The 27,670-nt window shown below is 44.4% G+C and overlaps 1 protein-coding gene across 1 annotated transcript in view; it reads left to right on the top strand.

The window, feature by feature from the left end:
- The window catches only part of LOC138577213 (ceramide synthase 2-like), a 929,909-nt gene that overhangs the window by 884,426 nt on the left and 17,813 nt on the right, over positions 1 to 27,670 (top strand). Inside the window, exon 10 of the mRNA XM_069649612.1 lies at positions 11,300 to 11,456. Coding sequence (XP_069505713.1) covers positions 11,300 to 11,456 — 157 coding nt within the window. The remainder of the gene's footprint in view (positions 1 to 11,299; positions 11,457 to 27,670) is intronic.

Here is a 27,670-nt window from a genome sequence, read left to right as displayed (position 1 = left end):
TTCATACACCTATTTTACACCCGATATGTCGTGACTGGTTTGCAGAGCATCACCCCCAACCTGCTGTGCATCTTTTTCCCCAAAAGGAACCAACTTTTCTTCAGTACCAAAGCATACAGGAAAGCATTTCCACTTTATCACGGCGACAGCAGTAGACATCACAATCAGTCGCCAGGAAGTCCAGTTTCGTTTATTTTTGAAGACACCAAAAACAACTTTAAAAATCCCTCTGCTGCACCCCTCTTTGTTTGACATCCTGATATTTCCAGGATATTTCTCTGGTTATATTTGATCTTACCGACCCAAATGACAGAGTGGTACATTTCATTGCGGCCATAATACCGAATAACACCATTTTAAAAAAAAAAAGTTTTTTTAATTTGGGGAACCCTCCTAGGCACCCCATTTTCCACCCTTATAACACCACCACAACCCCATCCCGACTCATTTTAACCCCTTACCCCACTACCCCATATTTATTTAATTAATATTTTCAGTATATGTACCACAATGAAATGTACCACTCTGTGTCGTTTTCGGTAAAATGACTGGGTACCTATTTCTCCATTTACTCATAACTGTCATTAGCAAGTCCTGTTTAACACAGCATTTTTAATTTTGTATTTTGTATGTTTCTGATGCCCGCCTTGCATCATTTTAGTCAGTTGTCTGTATAATCATCAGATGCTTTTCTTTCATGTTGTAGAGATTGTCATCCGCTTCCTGGTTGATCTGATCATTGTGTCCATCCTTGAGACCCAAAACAAGCGTAACCTATCATCTACTGATAGGAAGTCCCTATGTGCCATACTTGAGACCCAACCAGCTCTTTCATTATTCCCGATGCGGTCTTCCTTGTCCAGTCCAAAGGGTTCCTGGAGCGCTTCGTAGGTCTTGAGCATCTTGTGAACAATCCTCTGACCTAGTGAAATAATTCTGGGGCAGCGGTTTAAGAAGCAATTTCTTGTTTTCCTCTTGAACTTGACCCCATGGGAAAAACAATTCTATGTCCTTTCATCAACATCAGTTTTTACGGCGGGTGTTTTTCCGCTGGCTCTTTTAAAATTTCTTTTAGGGGGTTTCCCCCAAACCCCCTTTCTTTTAACTATTTGTTTATTCCCGACCCCCCAAAACTTTATCTGCCCTGTCCCAGCCCCCCCCCAAAATGTAGATGAAGTTTTTGGGAAAAAAACCTGCGGCAAACACACGTCGTAAAACGGGTGTTGATGAAAGGACCCGATACCGGGAGAACTGTTAGAACGGAGGTTTAGGGGTTGAATAACGACTCAGGAGCCTTTGGTTTACTTATGTAACTTTAGTAGGTTCGAGGTATACAGGTAAGTACAAGATGTTATATTCAATACAAGTTCTTAAGGGAAAGAAGCATCCAAAGGTCCCCCTGTGCCAAGCTCATTTACCAACTGACACTATGGGAACACTGCCACTCACACAATAACATTCCAAGTGGAACACTCCACACCAAACATTCCAGACTCACTCACTCACTCATACAGGAAATAGCCACAGATACAGGAAAGGTAAATCACAACAAGAACCCTCCCTAAACCGTTTGGTGATTGACAGCTATTCACTGTTGGCATGCATTGTGGTGGCATCCACATGTTGCATCTGGGGAGATCTTATGATTCTTTTCTGTTCCAGGGCCCTTCTCACAGAATCCACCTCGGCAAACAATATTTGCCTTGTGGTACAATTTCAGGTTTAGTAAATTAAAGCCACTCTTTTCACACGATAAATACTCTATGCTCAAAGGTGTTCTCTTCTTTTCTCTCAACAATATCACAGCTTGAATCTTTTCCATCTTTCAAGAGTCCACGTCTGGAATCTCAACCCATCGTTTGTGAGTTAAATATGGAAATGCAGACTAGACCTGGGCTGGGCGGGGCGGGGCTGCGTGAGAATGCCACCTGCGGGGAGTCCAAGAGTACATCGGAAGTATATGGAAACAGATCTGTTGCTCGGCTATTTAGTGTCAGGGACACTCAAATCCGTGTCCATATAAATAAGAGTTAACAAGAGTAATAGCCCACACTAACACATTACAAGATATACATGGTCAGAGCCTGAGAAAGGAGTTTGCCAAAGTCATTGTTATTGGATCCATCAGTTGTATGATGCAAGCAAATTTACTAGCTTGTGTTAAAGTGCGGAGATTCATAAATGATAACAAATTGCCTCTTTCACTCACAGAGCCATGAAAATACATTTGTACGGTGTTGTGAACAGGGTAATTTACAGGAGATCAGTATTGTGCAGGGATCCCGTTCAGAATCTCTGGTACGGTGTTGAAACTCCAGGCCTTGATGAAGCAGTAACGATGCAGCAAGTACTGTCCAGTGGTGAAGAGCTGATTATTTTCGCAGGTCGCGCCTTGGCTTTGTAAGGCAATTGATTCTGTCGCAAAGTATCTAGGCTTATAACCTGAGATAACAACTCGATATGTTCCCCCAAAACAAGGGGGTATGGGTTGTGAGGAGGGATTGCTTCCGGGGGTTAGAAGTGGCCAACTGGATCACCACTGACTTCCCATGGCTACGCTAGAGTGTATCCAGGCAAGGGGCCATTCTGGCTGCAAGAGTGCAATGCAAAACAGACGTCAGGTTACCTTTAACTGCTAGGTGGGCTAAATTGGGGGTGGGAGAAGTTCTAGAAGAAGAGGGAGGAAGTGGGCATTTAGATTTATTTTGTTGGCTTGTTGGCTTTTCATATTCTAAGCGAGTTCCACATTTTAGCAATGTGAAGAGAACCAGTGCTGCATTGACTTCTATTGTTTTCCCACAAATAAATTGAAGGGGACGAGGGAAAGTCCTGACTTTTTAATCATAGGACAATTTGAGTCAACCCTGACCCTCAGGCTCGGGGAAATGCTCTTTGATATTTCGATAATGGTCCCAAAGTGGCCAAGGAGTATTTGTGGCTATACGAACTATAAATGTGCACGTCTTTAAGGCAGCCAAACACAAGAAAGGGGCAAATGTTAATGCCAACAGGTTGTAGAAAAATATATATATATTTTTTTTTAGGCATGCATGTTCCACCAGACCTTTTGAGAAGTACACAATAAATTCATAATGTGATGAATATGTGCTTTTCTGCTTGCATGGCATGGGATGTAACGGTATACGGTATACCGTTATAGATACCGTCACAACTTAGTTGAGCTATAATAACCGTCACATTGTTTATACCAGTATACCGTTTTAGGGCCTGTGGCTATTAAGTGAGCTTTTAAATCTGATTTGGAAAGGCTGCAGTAAGCAAGTGCTGCACAGTCTGGATCTTGCACTATGGGATGTGGTGTCTGCTAAGGGGGCGTTGTTTGGCAGACAAGAGCATAGGCAACTTGATGCCACATTAGTAAACGTAGCTTTGATGCTGTGGCCGCTCTTTCTCTGATCAGTAGCGTCCGGTTAAAGATCAGCTGATTTGTAGTTTTCCCACCAATTTGTAAGATGGGGAACTACACATCCCAGAATTCAAAGGGGGGAATGAACTGGATGCCCTTATGATACATGTCCACAAGAAATGCTAGCTCTGCAGACTGTATGAGCACTGGGCCTATCAGTCCCCCTCACCCGCCACTGTCCGCTGTGTAGATTTGCATATTGGCACTAGTTGTTGCTTCGCTTGATCCTTCACCTGCCTTCTGCATATGGCACTGGACCCAAGCAGGCAGGACAGATTCTACAATCAATTTGAAGTATCCAGAGCAATGAGGGTGAGATACTTCTCAGGTCTATTATCAATTTGTGGCACCACCCTTGAAAGCATTCCTCTGTCTCAACTCACATGACAAGGGTCCTAATGCACTCAGACATGGGGAAAATGGTAATGATGGGGCTGTGGTGAGGTGGGGGTCTAGGCCATATTTGTGCCGATATGTATTTTAACTTTGTCATTTTCAAAATGTTTTTGTGCCACTATTTTTAAGAAGGTAAATAAACATGTATTGCAAGAATCAAGAAAGGAATCAACAGCGCCCACTGGACGCTGTCCCGTTAGGATTAGATGGTCAGTGGTGACTCCAAAATCAGACCTTTATAATACACCAGGCAGATGGTAAACAAGCTATAGCGATTTGATCAATATGCAACCTTTCGTTGAGTGTGTGTTGGCTATGATATTTGACAAAAGAAACACAATGGCATGGGCTTTCAGACCTCACAAGTGATTTTTCTCCTTTTAATGGGATAAAGCGTTATCAAAACAAACTTTTATGACTGATCGAAGGGTCATGATGCCCATGCCATACGATTCCAAAATAATGCAGATCGAGGCCGATTTTCAAAGCAATGACCTGTGACTGACCAGCAAGCTCTTAGCTCAAAATGTGCATTTTAACACTTCCACTAGTCACTCTTTCGTTCAAGGCAATCAATGAATGAGCTCCATAAAAAAACAAATCTGCAGACGCCCAAGATTCCTGGAGGATCAGCTATATATGTGCAGAGACAAGTTTCAAAATGCTGACAATTTATGACCTTTAAGAAAATATTTGTTAAGATTAATTAACTCCACCTGCTATACTGCGATAACCATGATATACCGTCATTTGGCAAGAAGGTTATCATACCACCATAAAACCAATACCGTGACACCCCTACTTTCAACAATGGTGCCTCTAAACAGAGTATGCGCAGCCTGCCGTACAAACGCACAAAGAAGCTATGCAGCAGCGCTTGATACGGTGTCACATTGTTTACTGCATATACACTCAGGAGGAACCCAGGTGAAGTCATTAACCTATCAGGTAAAATACAGTGGCATATAAAGCAGCATCCTTTAACTGCAAAAAAAAAATGTTCCAGAACTGTGAAAATTGTTGTGTAAAGTAAGCACGTCTCTTTCTCTCCAGACTCCTCTTTCGCTCCAGGCTCCTCCTCTCTGCCTCTAAAATCTCTCCAGTAGCTCCTTCTCCAAACACCCACAATGTCAGACTGAGTTCAAGGGATTAAATAGCTCTACAACCCCAGCCCCTGGACCGGACTATGTGAGGGTCTGCAACTGTAATCGCAAATTGGTGAGGGACTAGGATTGGCTGTAGTTAATTCGTTCACATGAGCCCACTAAGTGACCGAGAAGGTGGACCAATCTTTAATTGTCTGGTGCACCATCTTGATTTTCATCCAGGTAATTTCTGGAGCCTTTAGAGAGTCACAGTAGCTGCACTGTTTACTTTACTTTATTCAATTTGTAAAGCGCTGCCTTGGACCCGTAGGCGTGAGGGCACGAAGGACAAGACACAAAACAAAAACCATTAAGAATGGAAAATGACAAGTGAGACGGTAGAGGGACAAGAAGTGCCTGACGGTGTGGAACCGACCACGTCCGAGGGGTGCAAGAGTAGTTTGTTTAGTAGAAAAAGTGCGTCTTAAGATGCTTCTTGAACGAGGAGACCGACAGTTGCTGACGAAGCATAGGAGGAAGGAGGTTCCAGAGAAATGGGGCTGTTTCACCGAGTCTGCTGTTCAGGTTTTAATAAGTGTGGATTGCTTGTTTTAAACTCTCCTTCTTTCCTGGTATGTAGCGAGGAATCCTGGCACTGACCGCGGTGTTGGACATCTACCACAAGCTTACTTTGTGCATAGCACTGCAATTTTTCGCAAACTCCTGAGATCTCTGTTGGTCTATGAGTGAGATTGAGCAGGAATCTGCAATTTCGGTCAGTGCAAGCTCCAGCATGGGATAACGACTCTTCATGCTGGATGCTCAGTGTTGTCTGGAGACATCCGAGTCACTGTCCTTAAAGGGATAGTGTCTCTGAATTGGTCGTTCATTGAAAGGGGTTAAGAGGGAGTTACTTGGCCCTACAGTCACAGGTCTGCTGGAAAGAGGCAGGGTATTGACCTTTACGGTGCCCGGGTGCCTCTTGGAGGTGGCTTGAATGGCAAATGTCGTCATAAATTTCTTTGTAGTTGTCCCATGCCCTATGGAGGGGGCTAAGTGGCTGTGACCAGGGGATCCTCACCATACCACCCGTTTGCCTACCATTCTTTGGCTTGGAGAGACTTGCTTGGTCACCCCACTAAAATTCCCCATAATCGTTGCCACACATCATCTCCAGCTTTAATCCACTACGGACCAATCCATCATGGCTGTCTGTTTATTGCGCTGCTGCCACCAAACTTTGGCTATGTCTCAGGGTTAAGTCATTGGTCGATCTCCTGGTACAGAACATTGAATGCCTTTTGCAATTGGAGAAGACATTTCCCAAACCACCTAACTCTATTTTCAAGTGCCTATATGGCATCATCCTACAAAGGTACACAACTAAGAATTGGATGTAACCACCTAACCTGGAACATGAGCTAAGGCAGACCACCAGTATAGGAATAAAACTATTTTTTAAAGTGTCAACATTGTGTTCTGTGAAGTATTGACATCTGCATTCAAAGTATAATATTGTTTGGACTTCTACAACGCCCCCAGAAAACACACACTCCTCTCAATATAAAGAGAACAAGGAATACACTGTTCATATATTGACCCCCTTAAAGGTTTTTGAACATTTTTGACTTGTGTAGGATATGTCTTTCCTTCTTCCTACTTTATACCAGTGGTGGACGGTGCAAACTTACAGGCCAAATAATGGACAGCCTAAACATTTTGATATTACTTCTAGACTCAGAGGGGCCAGGATGTGTATAGACGCCATATGCTCTAGGCCCCTCAAAGCCACCCTAAGTGGTCATTTTCTATGGCCGGCAACCATGGCCAGAGGCCCTGGTGGCTGATCTTTGGGCATATCTGAGATCACCAACCATCCCATGGGGGCCTCTTGACATGCACTCCGGCCATGGCCACTGTGAACTTTCCATGGGGCATGGCCGGCTCCCTAATGCCACCCATAAGGGGGTTGGAACCAGTATCCGGCCATGCACATTGATCATTTGGCCAACCTGCTGCCATGACCAATTGCAAATTTAGCTGGTGCATGGCCTTTGTCCCTTCCCCATATCCCTTAAGAAACCTGTAGTGGGTACTAGCAAGCATTCAGCCATGGCCAGCAGTCACCTGACCTGGGGCATGGCCTTTGGCTACACCCCAGGCAACCCCAAGCTACCTAATTTGCCTTGGCTGTGGCATGGCCATCAGCGATAAAGCGGATCCCCGATCAATCAATATTGGGCACTGGTCACATTGCACAGAACATAGCCTTCAGCCATGCCCAGGGGCTCCCTGTGCCACTCTTAGGGGGCATAGGCCCAAGGCATCTGGACTTGAACATTGGTCCCTTTGCCCATGGTATGGCACGCCATCATACCCCAGGCCAACACAAGCCCCCCAAAGCTTGCACTGTTCATGGTAGCGGCCAGTGGTCACTTTGCCTGGGACATGATCTTTGGCCATGTCCTGTTGCCCATGGAACCCTTAAGTGACCTGTAATGGCCCTTGGTCATGGCCTATGTCCCCGTTGTATGACAGTCAACTATGCATTGGGCCAACCCAAGCAACCCGTGATGAATATAAACCATTGAAAGTGGTCACTTTGTCCGGGGCATCTCTAAGCCCACAAGCCATCCATAGTGGGCACAAGTCATGGCCTGCAGTTACAGCCTGAGGCCATTTTACCCAGGGTATGTCTATCAGCTAAGCCCTGGATCCCCAGAGACTACCCTCTGTCTCTGGGGGGACCCTGCGCATGGCCTGTAACCACTTTGCCTCATGCCCAGTGCTTCACCAAACCTCCCCTAGACGGCACTGACAACATCTGGACCCTCAAACGTATGCTTTATGATGACCAGCCGGTCATGCCCTGTCAACATAGCCAGTGATCCCCTTACCCTTGATGGGCCACAGGCCATGGTCTTCGACCATGCCGCCGGTTCCCAGTCATGCTCCTAAAGTGGGCACTGGGCCTGACATGTAACTTTCCACTCCTTGCGGGTCCCCACCAATGCCGCCCCGTGGGCGTCCTGTCGGGTCTGTGTATATGATGCTCTACTTTGAAATATGAGTATTTACCATGACAATGATGCACATCCTGCTTCACAAATTGGAATCTTTGCAGGGGTCTCTAGCTACACCATTAACGGACTTGCCCGACGAGACAACTTCATCTCTCCAGCCAGCAGTGTGCCCTGCAGCGACCCTGAAGGATTTCCCCTCTCCCCCACACTGCTGCTGTCAGAATTTACATCAAACCACTAATGAGCCTCTACTCTTACACTCTCAAAAGGATTACCCACAGATTTCCAGTTGTCTACCATCCCAAAGGGATGTCTCAACATCAGATCCTAGATGAGCACTAATAACCTACAGCTCAATGGATGAAAAACTGAACTCCTGCTAATGGGACCAACCAACTTTTTCAAGCAAATAGACTATCGGTGCCCACCATCCACCTTCTCTGGAGAACCAGTCCCCATAAAAGCCGTGGTGCGTACACATGGGGCCTCATCACAAGTTGAGCGCTAACCCCAGCGGTATTATCGCCAGGGCTATTAGCCCTACCGCCAAACCCCCCCGGCACTATTGGCACCGGATCATGGGTTTGGTGGAACGCTAATTCTCCATTTCCCATTGGGCCCATTCGGGAATTTCCCATTCCCTATTGGGCCCAATTGGGAATGTTCGGCGCTATTACCGCCGGCGCTATTACTGCCAGCAGTAATAGCGCCGAAAATTGGCAAAATCATGGCAGATTTGCCCCCAGCTCAGACCTGGAGGTAAATCCGGCAAGCCTGTGATTTGGCGGACCCTTAAATGCGGTGGTAATGGCATTAGCGCTGCATTGAAGGGTTACCGCCAAACTCGTGATGAGGCAGATGGTGTTTTGTGGTATGTAAACATGATCCTGAACTGCAAATTAGCACCTTGGCCAAAAACTCCTCCGAGATCAAGCTGCAATGAAATATTCTCCCTCACACGCCACAGGAAAAGTACCCTGTGGGAGTCTCAGTGCCCATTATTTCAAGACAAGGTTTCTACAATGCTCTTTTTCAGGCCTTCCCTGTTTACCAGATTAACTATCTTCAGAATTTCCAGAGCACAGGCGGCAGACTGATCTTCAGTTTAAAACAACCATCACTGAGTTTCTACCAATGTGACAAGTCTACGCTGGCGAGAACCAATTGGAAGTTGCTTTGTCTCCCACTTATGAGTGTTGACGGTTGGGCCCCTCTTTACCTCCAACATAAAATCCACCAACACCAAACATCAAGATCCCTTCGATCTTCCGACACCAAACTACTCTGTTCCTTCGTCCCACTGCAGGATCAAAGGGGACTTCCCTTCTCTTTTTGAATGCTATCCTCTCATAAAAGAAATCGTGCATTTCAGGGCTGCAGCTCTCTTTTGCTGTCTTGTTCTCTCTCACACTGTCGCTGACTCTGCCTGTTTCTCTGTCTCTCCTCCTCCTGTCCATTCCTCTATCTACCTTCGTTTTATAGGAGTCCTGTCTCTTTGACCCATGTTTACCAGCGCCAAGAGGCCATTTAGTTTGCAGTGTGTGCATTACAAATAATAAACATTTAGCTGGATAGATTATCACTGAGCCTTTTGTCTGATTGCTGTAGCTATGCGTGTGGGGCTACACACGACATGGGGCTGTATCTCACATTTGCGGGTGAGCCTGGCATATGATGGCACTACCTGGCCACGTGAGACCGTACGTGGGCATGTGATGGTTGTACTTGTGCATGGGAGGATATAAGTAGCATTTATTTAAACTAAATGGATTCATCGATTCCGAATTATTGTTTTGCACTGTATCCTGGGCCTTCGCTATATTTCTCAGCAGTGCCATAGGGTTATTTGCACTTGATGGCACAGCGCCTAAAGTAAGGAAGCCACCATTGGGACTGTGCACTTCTGCTTCAAAGGCCAAGCATTTCATGTTAAGCTCTATCTAGATTCAACACTGGGAACAATATATTGGTGTTGTCCAAGCATCCATGTTCTGTTCCGTGTTGCATCCAAATTAATAAGAAGCATAACATGATTAAACCACAGTCCTCTGGTTCCTATACCCTTACACTGGCCTCATTTCGAGATCAAAATGAAATGATAAATGGCCTGTAATGAACATCTTGCATCTGAGGGGTGCTTGACAAGCAACCCGAGACTCTGGATAGCAGGAGCTCCTTTGGGGCCATGTTAGGCTAGCCTACAATTAGAAATACCCACATTTACAAAAGGCTGTCCAATATCTAGTCTTTCTCAGCAGCTGTCCTCTAACTTTAACCCAACAGACGTGCTCTCTGTACTAATGTTCTCACAATTCAGGATAAGACAACCCCAGCACTCGTCCGAATCTGACATACGTGAGGTTGGTACTTTAGAGCATATGCTATGGAACTGCACTTGTGTGCATGATTTTTGGCCGGAAGTTTGCACGATGTGCGTGAGAGTACTTGATGGGGATATTGATCTTGACTTCGAGACGATGGTACTTGGTTGTGATGAATTGATGGATGATTTGACAATGTCCCAGAAGAAATGGCTTCTCAGAGGGGCTGTAATAAGTAAGAAATGGATCCTGCGTGGATGGAAGTCTCGGGTTGCACCATTAGCAGATGAATGGATTGACGAAATGTATAAGCTTGTGGACATGGAAAGGACAATTTACAGGAGGCTAAGAAAGTCGCTGATTTTTGATTGTTGAAAATTGGTATGTATATAGTTTATCACATAAATTGTTCAATTTAAGTCACTTATAACTTGTGTATTTATCTGGAAATATAAATAAAGAATACAAAAAAAATACAATTTAGGATAAGACTACAAATTGCCTTCATTCTGCAATAATTCAATTCAAGTTATCTCTTCAATGCTTCTTATAGCACAGCTGGTCTGGAGTGGATTTAGAGAGTGTATCATTTTCAAGGTCTTTGTTTGAATATTGTACTTTGTTGTCTTGCAGCAAATCAACTAGGCACATTTTTTGATTGCAGACCAGGTCATAGACAAAATAATAACGGACGGCCAGAGGGGTGCATTGCTTGACAAACCATATGTCCTAGAAACAAGGATTGACCAATGAAAATACAAGTTGCTGAATGGGTGGATGGATGGACAGATACATAGACAAAACAGTTTGATGGATCATTGGCTCATCGACTGAAATTCACTTGTACAAACCACCTTGTTCCCTTGTGGCCATTTAGGCAAAGTACAATCCAGCAGGAGTCTTTTTCTTTTACTCTGGGTTGGGGTGCAAATTGTGGTGCAATGTCTATGCATTTTTAAAGAGGCTCACGAGTCGTCTGTTTTCATGTGCACGTTGTGCCCGTCCCCTGATGATGTCCTCAACCTTTGCTTGCTCCCTTCTTTGCAGGGTGATTTACAGCACTTACTACCAGTCCATGGAGTTGTTCAAGCCCTTCTTCGGGTACTATTTCTTCAACGCTCTGTTGCTGGTCCTGCAGGTGCTGCACATATTCTGGGGATACTTCATCGTCCGCATGGCCTACCGGCTCAGCGCCGTGGGCACGGTAAGCATATGTCAGGCCAACCTTCTACTGCCTGGGCACACATGTTATTGTTTATGAAGTTTGGCTCGTTCACCACCCGTTTAAGAAAATTCAGTTTGGTTTTTGGGGAACTGTGGTGGGTTGTGTACACTATAGAAGTTGGAGCCTAAATTCTCATCCCGGGTTGAGCTGATTAAGTGTAATGAGAGAGTTCGACCTCTCATCTTGTCCGTGGGGGTCGAGCGGATTCTTCGTTTAAGAAAAATGTTGACATTTCGAGGCCGAATAGTGCATTTCACCAGAATGTTTTTCGGGACAATAAGATTTGAAAGCTTTTCTAAAGGCCAACGCATACGTATTCCAAAATGCCAACGGCCTACAGCCCTATTCCAGAAACTCTGCACCGGTACAGGAGCCCTTTTTTAAACATATTAACACTGATGCAGACCTTGCCCTAGAGCAAAGCTGGAACAGTTAATTTAGCAGTGACTGCAGGTAAAAAGTGCCGGTCATTCCAACAAGGCCACTTTTGCTGCACTGCCAAAGTACACGTTTTGGCGGAATTACCACGTGCGGAATTACTGAGTGTAAATTCTGCCGGTTTTTGGAGGAAACGTGGTAAATCCTCCAGGTTTCCTACATAAATTAGCAGAATTGACACTCAGTAATTCTGCCAGTGGTATTTCCACCAAAAATCCCCAATGAAGTCCTATGGACGGCATAAATGGCGACTAACACCGCCTACCACCACTTGCAATCCTGTGGTAAACCCATGCGACCAAGTGGTAGTAACGGCAACCGATTTTGGTGCTATTTCTGCAGATTTAAAGCCAAAATACCCCCACAATCGAAATGAGGTCCCTAATGTTTGCCTTAGTGTTAGTATGGAGTGGTTATAGCACTGGGCCAGTTTAATACTGCCCAAGAAATCTATAATTGCAGTTAGGTTTAAGATAATCTACTTCATATCGTACTATTTTATGGTCTTAAACCTATTGCAATACTATCATCGTCCTTCTGTCCTAGCTTCATAACTTCAGTGGCTCCCTGCCCCAAATAACCCTCGCCCCACCCCCGCCCTCCGCAATTGATCCCACTACAGACAGCGCATGTTTGCATTGGAAAGATCACCCTCAACCATGAAGTGATCATTGAACAATTTCCTTCCCTAATAATTTGGTAATAATTTTTCTCTTCTCTGGGTTTGTCCATTTCTGATAAGATATGGTGCCCAACAGGGCCAGCGTTCCTCAGGCAAGTGGGGGTGGGAGCAGTGAATGAGGAATATCAGCTTTTCAAATGTCATTATATTTCACACCATTGAATACCAATTTGTGTTGTCGTGCATATGCACCTAAATCTGACTTTAGCTTTTAACTTGTCTTTCTGCAAGTGGCAATTACCGCTCATCTGTGAAACGGTTATTCTTTTTAACAGGTGTGGTAGGCCAGTTGTTGCCTGAGCTCCTTAGCAACCTCCTCCCATTAACTTGTCAACCTGTGGCACTGCTTTCAGCTCCGATTGAAGGTCCCAGCTCCCCCGCAACACAACCCAACCCGCCCCAGAAAAATGTTTACCTAGAACAAGATCCTATCAGAATGCGATTTTATAGAGGTTATTTGTTTTGTACATAGTTTGATGTGTTGCTGTCTCTCGTCCAAATATGGTTGCAAGTCTACCCCCAATCTCTTAAATCAACTTGGTCTGTCTTTTTATTGGAGGATATCCGAAGTTTATAAAAACCTGGCAATCAGGCACTTGGTGCAGAGTCTGAAACTCCTACCTTTTGAAAATGTGAAGACCGGTCTGATTGGGCCACCTCTAGTTCGTGCACTAATAGTGGATTGGGGGGGTGGTACATATCCACTGGCTCTTGCACCCATCCTCTTAGCATTGTACAAAAGATCTAATGTTTCCATCTGGAAAAGTGTGTTAGAAATGTGCATCCTCTCCTCCTCAAACCCCACTTGAGGCCAGCAAGTTGTTCCGTGAGTGAAGAGGTGTAGCTGGACCCATGTTTGTTGTTCGTCCCAGTGTTATAATCGCTGTTCTATTCCAAGTGCTCAGGTCTGGTACAAGCTGAAAGTCTTTATTACTTGGGAAGCCCAGTCATATGTCTTTTTTAAATTGTGTTTTTAGTTACCAAAGCAACTTTACACAAAATAGAAAAAACAACAACCCATAATACAAAGCAAATACAAGAACAATACAAGTTTAAATACACATATTCTCATTAAAATTTAAATAAAAACATTTCACTAAATAAGAGCAGAAACACACGGTAAAAATGGATACAGCGATAAAAACAAGTGACAGATAGTCACCCCACTTCAAACGAGACCAAAAGAAATTGATGGAAAAATCTTGGTCCTCCGGAGGAAGTAAGGGCAAACAGTTACACGATGTTTGAGGGTTTCTTGTTTATACCTGCCATCTCAAAAGCTGCAGTGCATATTATCAAGAAGGGCACCTTTGCCCTTCCAGTGTCAAATACTTTCCTTAGAATGAAATTGAATTAGACGAAAACGTAGGTAAAGCTCTCGAACCTTGCTACAAGGAAGCCTCTTTAGGTAACACGGGATGCATTCAACTTTGTGAGCATATTTAGCATATTCAGTCTATGTTCTGTAATGTCCAATAACACCAACAGTTTCAGCCCAGTCTAAAGTATCTAATTTAGCCTTAATGCATCCCGGATGAATACTAATTCGTCTTCAGTATCTCCAATAAGAGTCAAAGTAACCCTCATAGGCTTAATAAACAGATTAACAGAAGGAACTGTGGCTTCCTTGGCAATGTCGGAGAGGTCCACACACAAACTATTGGGAGATGGACACAGAATCTTAGAGTAGGAGGTATACATATGCCAATTATACCGGGCCTTGAGTGAAATGAGGCAGAGCTCATGCCTCACAATACAATTGGGAATAGCCCTGTACCACATTCAAGAAATCCCCCATGTCAAAAAGGCAGATGTCCAAGCCATACAGAATCACTGGTTCAACCTTTGCCAAGCAAAAGCGCCTAATGGGTAAACAGAGAATCATGTTCCATGTCAAGGGAGAGAGCTTGCTCTCGAGACCTGTCGTCCATATTGCACATGAGGACCGATTGGACAGATTGTATACCAGATACCTCAGGGAGTCCACATATTCCAGTTTTTCTCCAGCCAATTTCCAAAGTGTTACATTCTCTTTCATCCCTTTAAAAAGATAACGATTTTAGATTTACCCCCATTGGGGGTTAGGTTGTTATTGACCCAGTACTGAGCAAACAGACTTAGTTTAGTCTGCAAACCCCTAGGGGTTCGATCAAAGAGAATTAAGTCATCGACAAAGGATAACCAATCAAGCCTAAGACACCCAATCTAGCTGATGACAACGTCTCCCTACTCCACATATGTTCAACATCCTGCACATAGAGATTGAAAAGTACAGGGGCAACAGTACAGCCCTGTTTCGGGCCAACCTACGTACAGATGTTAGAAGATAGGGAACCCTCCCATTTAAGGCGCACCATCAAAGAGGTGCCTGTATTGAACAGTGCCAAAAGTTTGACTAGCTTTTTAGGTACCCCCGAGCTGAGCAACTTTTGCTACAGTTTAGATCTTACCACTCACTCAAAGGCACTAGAGAGATCTAGAGATGCAATATACAACTCATCAACTTCTTTGTTATGAACATTGGACAAGAGATGTACAAATGTGGTGGCATTCAGTTGGGTACCCATGTTTTTTCGAAACCCAACCTGCAATTTCGAGAATAGGCCCAGACACCTAAAATGGTGGTCTAGATCCCTAAGGGGGAGAATGGAAAACACCTTACAGGAAGCATCAACAAGCACAATAGGTCTGTAATTAGCCGGATCAGGGTACCCACCCTTCTTATAAATAGGTATTATGATTTATTCTACCCTTGTCTGCAGGATGATATGGCAAGCAAATATAGCATCAAACAGGGGCTTTAATAGGGTCGGCCAAACATATGGAGAGCTCTTTAGTACAAAGGGTGGTATCCTGTCAGGGTCAGGAGCCCTCGAGGGTTTGAGGCAATCAATTGACCAGATAATGTCTGACACCTCCCATAGACACTCACCCCACTCCATGGGTCCCAGATCCAGGTCTGTACACAAATCCCTACCCCCCTGGTAACAGATATTTGGCCTTGTAGAAGGCAATCCACGTGTCATCTGGCATGACGCAGAGTTCAGATTCGCCCAAAAAGTGGCCTCATTCCCCACACATGAACTATTCAGCATATGCCGATTATCTCTTTCGTAAGAATCCATTGACAATGATTAGACCAAATATTTGTCAGTCTGCACCACTTTCTTCCTAGCAGATAAGTAATCTGTAACATTAAGTCCCAGTCTCCTGAGTCCACACATGTGATGCCGTTTGGCTGCTTAGAGGCCAAAATCCGAGCATCAAAGTTGTGCTGCTTTTTCCCAATGATTTGAATCCCCTTGCTATGCCCCAAATTAGTAAGACCTTCAGTAAAAATGTGCTGTACAATGTAAACCTGTTCGGCAGGAATCCCCAGAGAGACTTCCCCCTCCAGCACTGCAACACCTCTTGGCAATGTGTTGTGTGAACCTGGTGACAGTTTATGGTTCCAAGTAACTCTACGTCTACCATTGTACAGTTGTACTAAGGGTAGATCCACCCTAGCTTCCAAAGGAGCAGATTGGATGTCCAACACAGAGTTCAAGAGTTGATGGTCACCCAATCGGGGATCCACACATGTCAAAGGACCACATCTAGTTCACAGGGTGGTAGTGATATAAAAATAATCAATCCTGGATCGAAGATCCCCCCTATGCCAAGTTTAGGCCAATTCAGAGGTGGTCATTTCCGACAATAGAAACATACCCCACCCACTCAGTAACAAATCCCACTGAAAACTTCTCTTCACGTCAACCAAATGTAGAATTAAATCACCATTGAGGTTGTTCAGCACAGCTCCCTCAGCACAATTTCAGTGGAAATCCCCAGCTAGGATGATACAGTCACCATTTCCCTTAGCATACCAGTCCTCAAATATTATCCCTAGGGCACTGGTCAAATCCACAACGGTCACCCTAACAGGGTTCCAATATAGACTCACCCCAAGGTACGCATCTCCTGTTTCAATATGATTCAATATGATTGATTTTAATGGCAAGGAACCATTCTGATTCAAAGAATAGTTCAGATACCAACCTAAGTCTAAGATCGATGGCCACTGCAAGCCCACCCCTAGGACGTCCCAAGACCGAGCTGGTTGCTGTTCTAGTAAAGGTCTGATAACCATCTAAGTCAAAGTGTGGCATAGGCCTGGTTTCCTGTAAGAATAGAATTTTAGGCCCTTCAAGTTGCCCAAGGCTAAGCCAAAATGTACGTTAGTTGTTCAGCCCACAGACATTCCAACTTATCAAGCGTACACCAATATTGCTAGGACTGTCCCAAACCTTGTCTGATTAATTCAAACCTTTTGAGGGCCGGTCCCACCCACTACTAATCATTGGCCATCTGTAGGAGCTTAGAGAGAGCAGCTTCAGGTTCGAGACACTCATTGGTCCCTGGTGTATTCCGTGCCACAGTTGTAGATTCATCAACCATCTTGGGCAGAGTATATTCCAGAAAAGTCTTAACCTCTTCACCAGCTTGTAGAGGCCACAATTCATAGCCAAGCGACAGAAGGTTGGCCCTCTGTTTCCATATCATGTTAGTCACAATAACAGAGTGAAAACAACTCGCCATCAGGGCCATTTTAAGAACCTTTGGGGCTCTGGGCACAGATATCTTTGGGGCCCCTTCCACCAAACCAAAGGAATTGAGGGATCAATGATACTGGTCGAACCTCCCCCCCACTGTTCCCCTCCTGTCGCGCTCACAACCTATAGGTTGATATGCTGTTTCGCAGCATGATAAGCACGTGTACACCATTAAATCCCCTTTCCCTCTTCATTCCTGCTCTAATCAGAATGATAAACATGTAGCATTTGAAGACCAACATTAGCAGTCTACAAAGGGGTTACTGTTCTAGTACATACAGGATACTTTTTATCAATAACCTCCAGGAAGGTATATGTTGTATTAATGCAGGACCGTATGTAAAAGATACACATAAGCCATTATAGACAGAGAACTCACATTATCTGCCTTAGAGAATGCAAAAGTGCTCAAGCATGGATAGAGACCACCAATTGGAAGGAAGGAGAACGTTACACATACCGTAGCATGGATAGTGAAAGCAGATAAGAAGCTACCAGGAAGGTGACTTTATCCAGACAGACTGAGATTAGAAGTGGGATATGATTTTGAAATAGTGTTGCCATTAGATATCAAAGGAACAAATGCATATGGTGTGCGATATAAATATGCTCACTATTAACGCAGTGAATCCATGAATAAGGCTTTTATGAAGATCATACCATGAGAAGGAAATCACTTGGAAGTGCTGACAATTTTGAAAGGTTTAGGGACTGGCAATATTGAAAGGTTGGGCAATGCAAGATTAAATGAGATGCCCAGGATCACACATTGGTTAAGGGGAGAAGCTGGGATGTGTGCCAGCTCTGCAATTTCTGCATTTGAGCACTTTCTCTTCCAGTTCTTACCTTGAACTAAAACAATCTCATTTTATTTTTTTAAACAGACTTGGAAAGTCCACAAATCACATTGCCAAACATGACCATTTTTATACAATATACTATAGAAGGGTGTTATGCAAAATGGGAATGATTCTAGCATCATTCTCTCCATCATCATGGGAAGTATATAAGAACCAGCATACCAATCGATGTGATTTAACACATTTGATCTGGGTTAATCTTTTGTATTTTAAAGCTTTAAATACTTCCAAAACAATGGCTTGTGACATTTTCATTTATAAACGTTCATATAAACCTTTGACTTTTACCAAAAAGCAAACCGTTTTTGTGTCAAACAAGCAGACCTTAAAAATATGCTTGTGTGAGTCCTGCAACATATGGTACGCTCTCTTCTGTCTACCAACCCTTCCACCCAATGGCCTACATAAGAAGAAAGATCAAGTAATGGGCTAAACGATACCAGCAGTATGCAAGAAGGCAAACCTCACAGAAGGCAGCACAGTAATGTAAGATATATTAGATGATTTGACCAGGATCACTGTATCATCTGCTGGCAAATCCAGGATACAAACATCAACATTGTCGTTCCATAGTCTTGATTTGGATACTTATTCACCTTTTGAACTAACAGTTTATGCCATAATTGGAAGCGATTGCCTAGGTTTTACAACACCCTATCTGAACAAACCAATTTCTAGACCTTCATTATACAGATGATATGTTCATTTTTATAACAACCCATATCTGGTACAGGTACATTGCTGATAATAGCAGATGTTGTTCTGCAAAACCAAGTACATATGCAGGCAGGGTTATAAACGTCAGACATAGGAAAGGCTCGACCAGTCTTGCGGGAATGTGATATTCTAATTTTGCATATGAACACACATCTCTGCAACGGGTGCTTCACACGCTGAGCTAACTTCTGAACCATTGTGGCACTCAATTTATCAATATGCATTTCACCATTGCCTATTGCACATAATTCCCAAAGGAAGGAAAGAATGCTACAGAGATGTGCCATAAGGAACACACAAACTATGTATACCACAGTGAACACAGAAAGCGCAATACATGATGAATTGATCAAGGCAGAATGCACTTGCCAAAACAGAAAGGCAATGAGTTTAGAGCATCAGCAGCACCCCATAAAATATCCTGCCGTGTGCTATTTAAGACTGGTGAACAATGGAATCTTACTTCTTCAGATCAGCTAGCCTTGTGGGGCCCCCTCCACGTGGGGGCCCTGGGCAAGTGCCCCTTTTGCCCTCCCATAAAAACATCCCTGCTCGCCATGCGTGCGTTGTTGACTAGTGGCAAAGTAATCCAATGGATATCATCTGAGATAATCGATCTGGGATGTGGAATCACATTAAAGACTTCCAGGTTGCGTGATCTGTTCAAAGATGTTATTCCGTGACTTGTCTTATCAACCGCCCATCCCATAAGAGTTCCACAGATTTCATCTCTATTCCCTCCTGCCTTTTTAATCTCAGTATTGCCCACTTTGACCCCAGCCTCTATATTCACACGGTGTGCACTTAAAGGGGTATCTCCAGTTATCACAGCCAAGGCCCCACAGGGGCCCCTCTCAGTAATGTCAACATTAACCCCCTTTCTGTTACTCATATTGCCCTAGTCTGTGATTTTGGTTTGGTTGGTTGCCGGTCGATCCAGAAGCTCCTGTACCCCACAATGTTCAATTTCTAGTTGGGCAGACTCTTAAGGCACGTGGTGGGATGCCCCTGGGGGAAAAAACCTGGGATTTCCTCCCAATTGATTGTTAGCCAAGGTCCCCAATATCTCAGCACGGATGGTAACCAGGCAACACCCTTCCACAGATGCAATGGTACTGTCCTCCATAACCAAATGGTTAGCTTCAGTGCCCTTCTCAATGCTCAATCCACTCATTTCATTGGCTGCCAGAAGGCGCATAATGCCCCTTAAGTTGGTATTGTGCCCCTTAATCTTAATATTGGGCATATTCTTTGCCTTTTTTGCCCAGACATTTCCTTTGTTTTTACCCCCTTTGAGGGTGAATCCCCCCTTACTGGGCCAACCCCTTCCAGAGCCATCACATCACCCCCTCCATGATTCTGTTTTTTCTTTTTCTTTCCTTTACCCAAAACCTCCTCCTCCACAATCATCACATCATTAACCACCAAATAGATGGCCCGGCAGACCATTTGTCTGCAGGCAAGCCATAACCTCAAGACAGGCCATTGCCTCCACAAGACACGGGGGGCTGTCTGGTGGATCCAACTGAACTGAGGGTATTAAATCAAGGTCACTATCAACCATCCCCCGCAGTAGATTAACCTCCACATTGGCCAAACTGGATATAGGCTTGGTTGTCAACAAATCAAACGCAATAGAAATCATTTCATCCATCTTGACTAATCTTTTTTCTTTGGCATCTACCATTTTAGCAATACCGCCCAATTCGTCAGATTTGAGCGAAGACCACAGACAGAAGCCCTCCAAATAAACAAGCCAGGTAGACAAATCATGAAAGGCCATTTGTTGGCCCACAAGCACCCCACCAATCAAGTCCTACTTTTCAGCCAGCATTTTAAGAGCCTGTTTAGACTGATGTGCACATTAGACAAGAGCAAAGATGTAAATATTAGAAGCTGCTTCAACTAATTGTGGGCGAGGACTCCTGTGCGGGAATACCCCCCTGTTCCGTTCTTACCAGGTTCAACAGGAGACCTTATAATTAGTGGATCATCAGTCAACTGAATAACACCCCCCTTCGGCAATACAGTATCCCCATCACCTAATGTAATGTAATGGGTTATTTATAATGCGCTTAATAGCCAGAGGTTTCACAGAGCATCACAGGTTCGATCCCCTGGTCCGCACCGGGGGATCGAACCTGTGATGCTCCACGTCATCTTGCTTCCAAGACGAGCGCGTTGCCCCTGAGCTATCCTCCCGAGACCTAAATGTAAAGGCAGGGAACAAACCATAGATGGAATAGGTACATTGCAGGGGTCCATAATACCCCAATCCTCCAGAGGGACCCCCTCCCCTGCAGGCACTTTAGCTGATTCCAAGCTTTTTGTAGTCACTACAAGTCCATCAGTCAATTTGGGATCCAGACTAGCCCCTTGCACACCCTGGATCTCTGGACTGAGTACCCCGTCCATCATCATTCTGGGTTGCATCATGTGGCATCGTTGGATAGACCAAAGCCTCATGTAGAGAATCCATCTCTTAATCTGTGCTCTCTCCCAGCAGAGTCTCGCACGCAGTAGCCAATGCATGTATAGAGTCACATGTAGATACAAGACCCTTAATAGGATTAGTCGTAGGGCCCTTTTTTACAGAAGCATAGGGTGCCGTCTTCCTTGAGGCAAACTGTTCATTACCTTTCGGAATACCACCTGAGCCACAGACAAAAAGTTCTGTCGCCCGAGGTGAGTTGTGAAAAGATAAACCATCTCCTTCAGATGGTGTAGATAAATTCCCCTTAGACCTCCCCAGTCGTCTTTAGGGGGAAGAGGCATGAATACGAAGGAGTTTCCTTATAGGCAACAGAGGTGGCGCAGAGGAGCAGTCTATCATCCCTTCATGAGCCTCAGCCACTCCATTTCTGACATTGGGGTTGTGGTTTCCCACCGGCATAGCACTGGCAGTGGTGCTGAGCAACATTACCAGCGTCACCTGTTTGAAGATTTCGTCTCTCCTCATTGGAATGCACGGGACCATGCCTAAGCCTGAAGGACGTATAAGTGTAGGCATGACAGTAGTATGTTGACTCAAGTTACAGAGGTATGGAGGGTGATCAAGGAGTTGTGCTCTCAGGAACTCAAAGGTGGCTATCCGCCCGCAGTCACTCACAAGAGTCACACTAGAAACCCCCATTGCAGAGCAGATAAAAGGTTTGAATGCTAGCACGGGAAGCATTCCAAATATGGCAAGGAATAAAGCGGAACACGCCCCAGAGCTCAAAGGCTAAGTATCGCCAACACACACTCTGGGGATCCGCCGCGCCAAACAGAAAGAGTTGAAAATTCATGCAACGTCCAAAAGTTCAGAAGCAGCCTTCAATCACAGTCAAATGTGGCAGTGTAACTGCACCTTCCTCTTTTGCCAGTATGCCCACTTCAATGAGGGAATCGGAGAAAAAGAAGGACATGATCGGAGCCCAACACAGACGATATAGAGGAGCCCAATTCTTGTATTACCTTGTAAAGAGTAACACGGCCTTCCGCCCTTCACAGACTGCACAGACTGCTCACTTAACGTCCTCACTTTGCTTCCAGCGATAACCTGCCCCAGCACTTTCCACTTCTTAATGCAGCCCCGGATTAAGTGGTTCATGGTTGGGTCACAGTACTGGTGCTTTAAAGTACATACATACAGATATTGGGACAGAGGACTTCCCATCCCCAAATTCTTCGCACTGGCACATTGTTGCCTTGAATATTTTTCGGGTAGAGCCTGCATGCCAGCTATAAAAAACAACTGGCAGAACATGAAGATGCTGGTGAGAGCTCAGTGAGCAGGAAGGAGCTTCCTGTACAAGACACAAACACATCACCCCAGCACGCTGTGCACAGCACTGGCTCCCAGTTTAAAAGAAGATCCACTGCAAATCGCCACGCATCGCTCACAGCTCCTACTATGGCAAACGCCCAGAATCCACCAGAAACACCAGAAACAGTTTTGCACACTACATGCCATCAAGCGCACCGAGATCTAGCAACAATGCACTCGTAACAGTGCCAATTTACAACTGGAAAAGACATGGAAGTACAATCTCTCGAATACTAAATTTACGCAAATATTGTTGCAGGACGAGTATCATTTATTTTAGTGTTAACTCAGACCAGAGAATACACCCCTTGCTTGACTCAGGATCGCCTTCTCAATCTACTCCACGGACTAGACCAGGAAAATGTATTCTTAGGTCTAGCCCCAGATTATTAATTTAATCGCAGAGATCTAAAAGTAGCAATGATGGCTTACTATCTCTCATGTTTATGTTTTTATCAACAGTTACAACGTTTTAAATAAAGTAGTAACTTTCCCACTGTTTACAAGAAGCTGGTGAAAATTCCAACACGATACATTAACAGTATATCTTGTATGATTGTAAGAAAGTTGAGTGACAATCTCCTGAAGAAAGTTCCAAAACCAACTGAAGAGAACTGAAACTGAGTGCATGAAAATGGCTAATGTAGTAACCATTTAGACTCTAAAAAAGTCAATTAAAGGACACTTTTCCTATCGAGACGCCAATTATAGCCTCGAGTATAGAAACTCTTTTGATCTCATTAGATCATCACCTAATCTTTAAGGCAGTTCTTGTCACTTTATTTGAATTGTATTTTTTATACAGTTTTTTATACAGTGTTTCAACCTTCAATGTGATTTTGATACAAGTAATTTTTATATGTAATTTTGGAATAAATTAAATGTGTGTAATGAACAACAGTATTGATTTAATGGTTGCAACTGTTGATACTAGATATCTATCTCTTGTTTAAACTAAAGACATGGACGCTCCACTTTGTCACTCAGAGCAATCAAACTCTAGAATCCCATAGCCGGACATCTTGGTTTATGGGAAAACCACCTAAGCTTCAGAAAGCAGCTAAAAACCTGGTTCTTCAACTAGCTCACCCACAAGTTCACCATTTGATCATTAGACCTTCAACACTACAGAAACCATTGTCCTCCTTCTCCCCACTGGCTAACTTACCATAATGAACTGTACCAGAATCTGGCTCCATGCAGCCCAAAGGTAACCCAACAACTACCATTAAAAACATTGAGCAAGCTGCCTACCTGCATCACTATCGAGTGCATACCGCCCAGGATACTATTCCACCTTTAAGTGCATTTCTACCCACCTTACCCCATACATCTGCCCCAACCTAACAAACCACCTTCAGCCTGCCACCTTATGGCACACTACTGGAAGGATCCCTACTGATGCCGATCACAGGCCCAGTCAGCACCATAGGAAGACTTCCGAGCTATGATGCGCACTCCTCTCGGCAGCTATCACACTCCCCCACATTGGCGGGCAACACCTGTCTTTGCACTCGCATCACTTTTCAGTCCTTTGGCTCCCCTCTCACAATAGCATACGCCCAAAAGCCCATGTCATTCCAATAGAAGCACACCTTCACACAGGAACGGGGTTCTGGCAACCTGCACCCATCAACACTACAGTTTTGCCATTGCCTCTCCTGCTTCCCACTAACATCCCCCCTTCTTTTACAAAGCTACGAACAGCGAGGCCAAAAAAAATGGCAGATGAGCGCTATACAAGGCCACCGTATTGCTGTTATTATTATTCTCTTAACTGAGGCCTCGCTGCCAAGCCTGGATACAGCCAGGTTTTCCTGTGATCTTCATTCCCCCCGATTCGGAGAGCGCCTCTGTAGTTTTATGCACCTAGCCCTGCGTTTAGATTAGTCCCGATAGTTCACTGATGAGGGGATCCTTTTGATGGGGGTGCTTGTCAAGTCCCCTCAGTGTCTCATTTCCAAGGGTCAAATTGAAGGCTCTGTATCTATCAAAATGATTTTAAAGCCAAAGCCCCTATGAAATCTTCCTGCATTGACATACGCCGAGTGGTCAGAGGTATTGGGGTTAGTCAAGGTTAACATGAATTCATGTGCAAAAAAGGAAATCTTGGGAGCCTCCCCAACATACAAAATTCACCCGATGCCTTCATTTTCTCATATCACTTGCACCAGGGGTTTGCCTGCCATGGCCAAGAATATGGGGACCAAGAGAGATCCCTGCCAAGTCCCTCTGGTTAACAGGAAGGAAAGATACATATCACCTAAAACTGTGATTGGTGGTAGGTTTGGATTAATCTTAGCCGCTGGCATTGCTATGGATCATTTACTATCCCGTCTGTGTCACTGCCGAAGGGGACGAGCCATATGTAAATCAATCTTTGCACCGCCAACAATGGGCGCAGTCCAGCCGAACTAACATGCCAGGTCCTCCTGCTGCATGGAAACACCAGTAAACACGGACCGATTTTGGCCTCGTTAGTCCTCATAAGTGAGTTGAAATTTAGTTCCCTATAGCACAGCAAGCAAGGGACCCATCTTGGGGTGTACTCTCACTTAGGAACTATAACCATCTCTTTGCAAACAACTAATTCCCTGACTGGGGAAAGGCAATATTTCCAAGATCTTTACCTATTTCTAGGAGTGAATTCTACTTCACTAAATGTGTGTTGCATATCAAACCTTCCACCAGCAATGCAGAACTAAAACCGTGGGTGTGCAAGTAGTATGAACATCTTCTGTCTGTATTGGTGGCCCAACACCAACATATCAAACAGTACTTCCTCCCGAAAGACCTTTTGAGTCTCCCTGGGTGCATGGTTACCTGTCCGCCTCTACATGACCTGCCAATGTCCCTGTTGAAGACAAGATTAAAGTCTCCTTGTGCAAAATTCTGTAATTTGGGAATACATTCATTGAAGAAGGCATTCTGCCACTTGTTAGGTGCATAGACTTACTTGGTTGCTTCATGCCCCATTGCCTGAGAGTTTAGTAACAAAAACACCTTTTGTTGTCTGCCACTTGGCCTTGAACCGCAAAATGGAGGTGAAATATTGGCAATAATGTTATTTAATTTGCTCACATCTCCTTTCAGTATATGTGCCTCCTCCACACTCAACAGACCTACTTTTTGATCTCTCCTCGTGTGTTTGCGACTTAACCTCTTATTCGGGGAACTAAGGCCCCTTGTTCTAAAAGATGAAACTTGCAACTATCCATTGTGATTGTAGCACCTGGTACATTGGAACCTTTAGCCAGGATATGAAGCCAACCGTACCTTCTTGTCCCTTTAGTAATGTGTAGAAAACATGTTGCAACTCCTTTCTACCCTGTCCATCCCCCTAAATCTACTTTGCCATTGCCTCTTAGCAGTGTGGTACAGGAGTGCCCTGGCCAATGTTGTACGCCACCGGTGATCCCACAGCAATCGGTACAGAGAGGATCATCTTCATCAAACTGTCCTCTGCATGTGGAAGCCCACTTACCTTCATCCACAAGATCTCATTTTAACCCTTGCATGAGCACAACAACATACGAGATACTTCTTATTCTTCAACCTTAGACATGAGCACACATTTAACTTTGCAGAACAGTGACATAGAGAGGCAGGATATTTGGTCATTCTATGCATTGCAAATAGTTGCTCGGGCTTTAATCAGTGGTACAATATTGGCTTGCATAATATAGGTGTCAGCACCACAGAGGGTGCTGAGGTGTTTTCATCTCCTTAAAGAGTGCACCAGGGACAACAGTTTGACAGTCATCCATTTCCACTCTTCGCTTCACCATTTCTCAGTCTTCTGTGTCCCGTAGTATTTCTGACTGCCCATTTCGGGCCATGTCATTGTCCTCTGATGTTCTTCGTCATTTCTCGCTTAGATCAATCTCCAGAATGCAATTTCCTCATCGAAATGTGTGACGCGATCAAACTTTTTGTTCCCAGAGGACATTAGGTCCAATGGAAATTTCTCAATGCTGTTCCAGAGCTGATCATTGACCATGGCAAGTCTCCATCTCTCTTGATTTTTACATGACCTACTTCTTTGTAGAACATGCATGGATCTGCAGAACATTTTCTGAAGAGTGACTGGGGCCAGGTCTTGTTATATGACAGAGTTTACCCCTGAAATTATAAAATAAACAGCACAATCAAATAAGGGAAAAATGAGAATGTAGAGGACGGAAACAACTCTCAAATATTTGGTGCATCACTAAAAGGAGATACATTAGGAGTGGATCCGTGTTGCTATAGATGCTAGATCACTGTACAACTGAATAATAAAATCCTGGCGGTCAGGGCAGGAATTTGTCCTACCATACCCAGACCCGTTGTAGCACGCCCTGATGTCCTAACGTTCTCCTCCTTACTGCAGACTGTAGAAGAGGAATTGTGTAGGAGGCCCAATTTACAAGAAAAGAAAGCCACTACAAATGTAGGAAAAAAAGATGAGTGACCAAGAAACTCTAGTGTATCAATGAGGGGGAGCCTGCCTCTATACTCTGGAAGTTGAAAGGTGGCAGTGCTAGTTTCCACTCCACCCAGTTGGAGTTTAATGAAAATTGTGAACATTGCTTGCCATGCAAGCATGGTTAATAGAAGGCGTAAAAGCCTTACGCAAGGCTTTTACGCTTTCCATTAACGTTCCACTCCCATTGAACAGAGCCTGAAAGTTTTAGAATACTCCAATGCAGGGGTAACTGAAAGTTACAAAAGTCTGCCAGAGTTCAGGTAATCCTGTGTTCTCCCCCCTACCCCCTGGCCTGTGAAAAATTCTACACCAAAATAAAGTCTCTTAAAGCATAGTCTCTGCAGTTTGAATGGTCAGTCCAACTCGGATTCAAGGTTTTGTCATCATGTTGAGATCTCGCTTCCAAGTTGAGTCATGTTGGGTTTGTCACTTCTAGCAAGTCACTCAGAAATGGTGGGAACTGCCCTGACAAGGGGAGTGAGGATATTGGGAAAAGGCTGTGGAAATTTCTATAGTCCATGGTGGAGACCGGGTGATTTTGGCAGGTGAAGAGCCCTTTCCTTTGATGTCTCGGCCCCTAGCAAAACACTTCCTTTATCCCTTTCACTCTCACACCTGTTTCCTTAGC

Source organism: Ambystoma mexicanum, chromosome 1p (assembly GCF_040938575.1).
Source record: "Ambystoma mexicanum isolate Mex_15411 chromosome 1p, UKY_AmexF1_1, whole genome shotgun sequence".
NCBI lineage: Eukaryota > Metazoa > Chordata > Amphibia > Caudata > Ambystomatidae > Ambystoma > Ambystoma mexicanum.
Note: the sequence above shows the minus strand (reverse complement) of the source record. Positions and strands in the feature narration are given on the sequence as shown.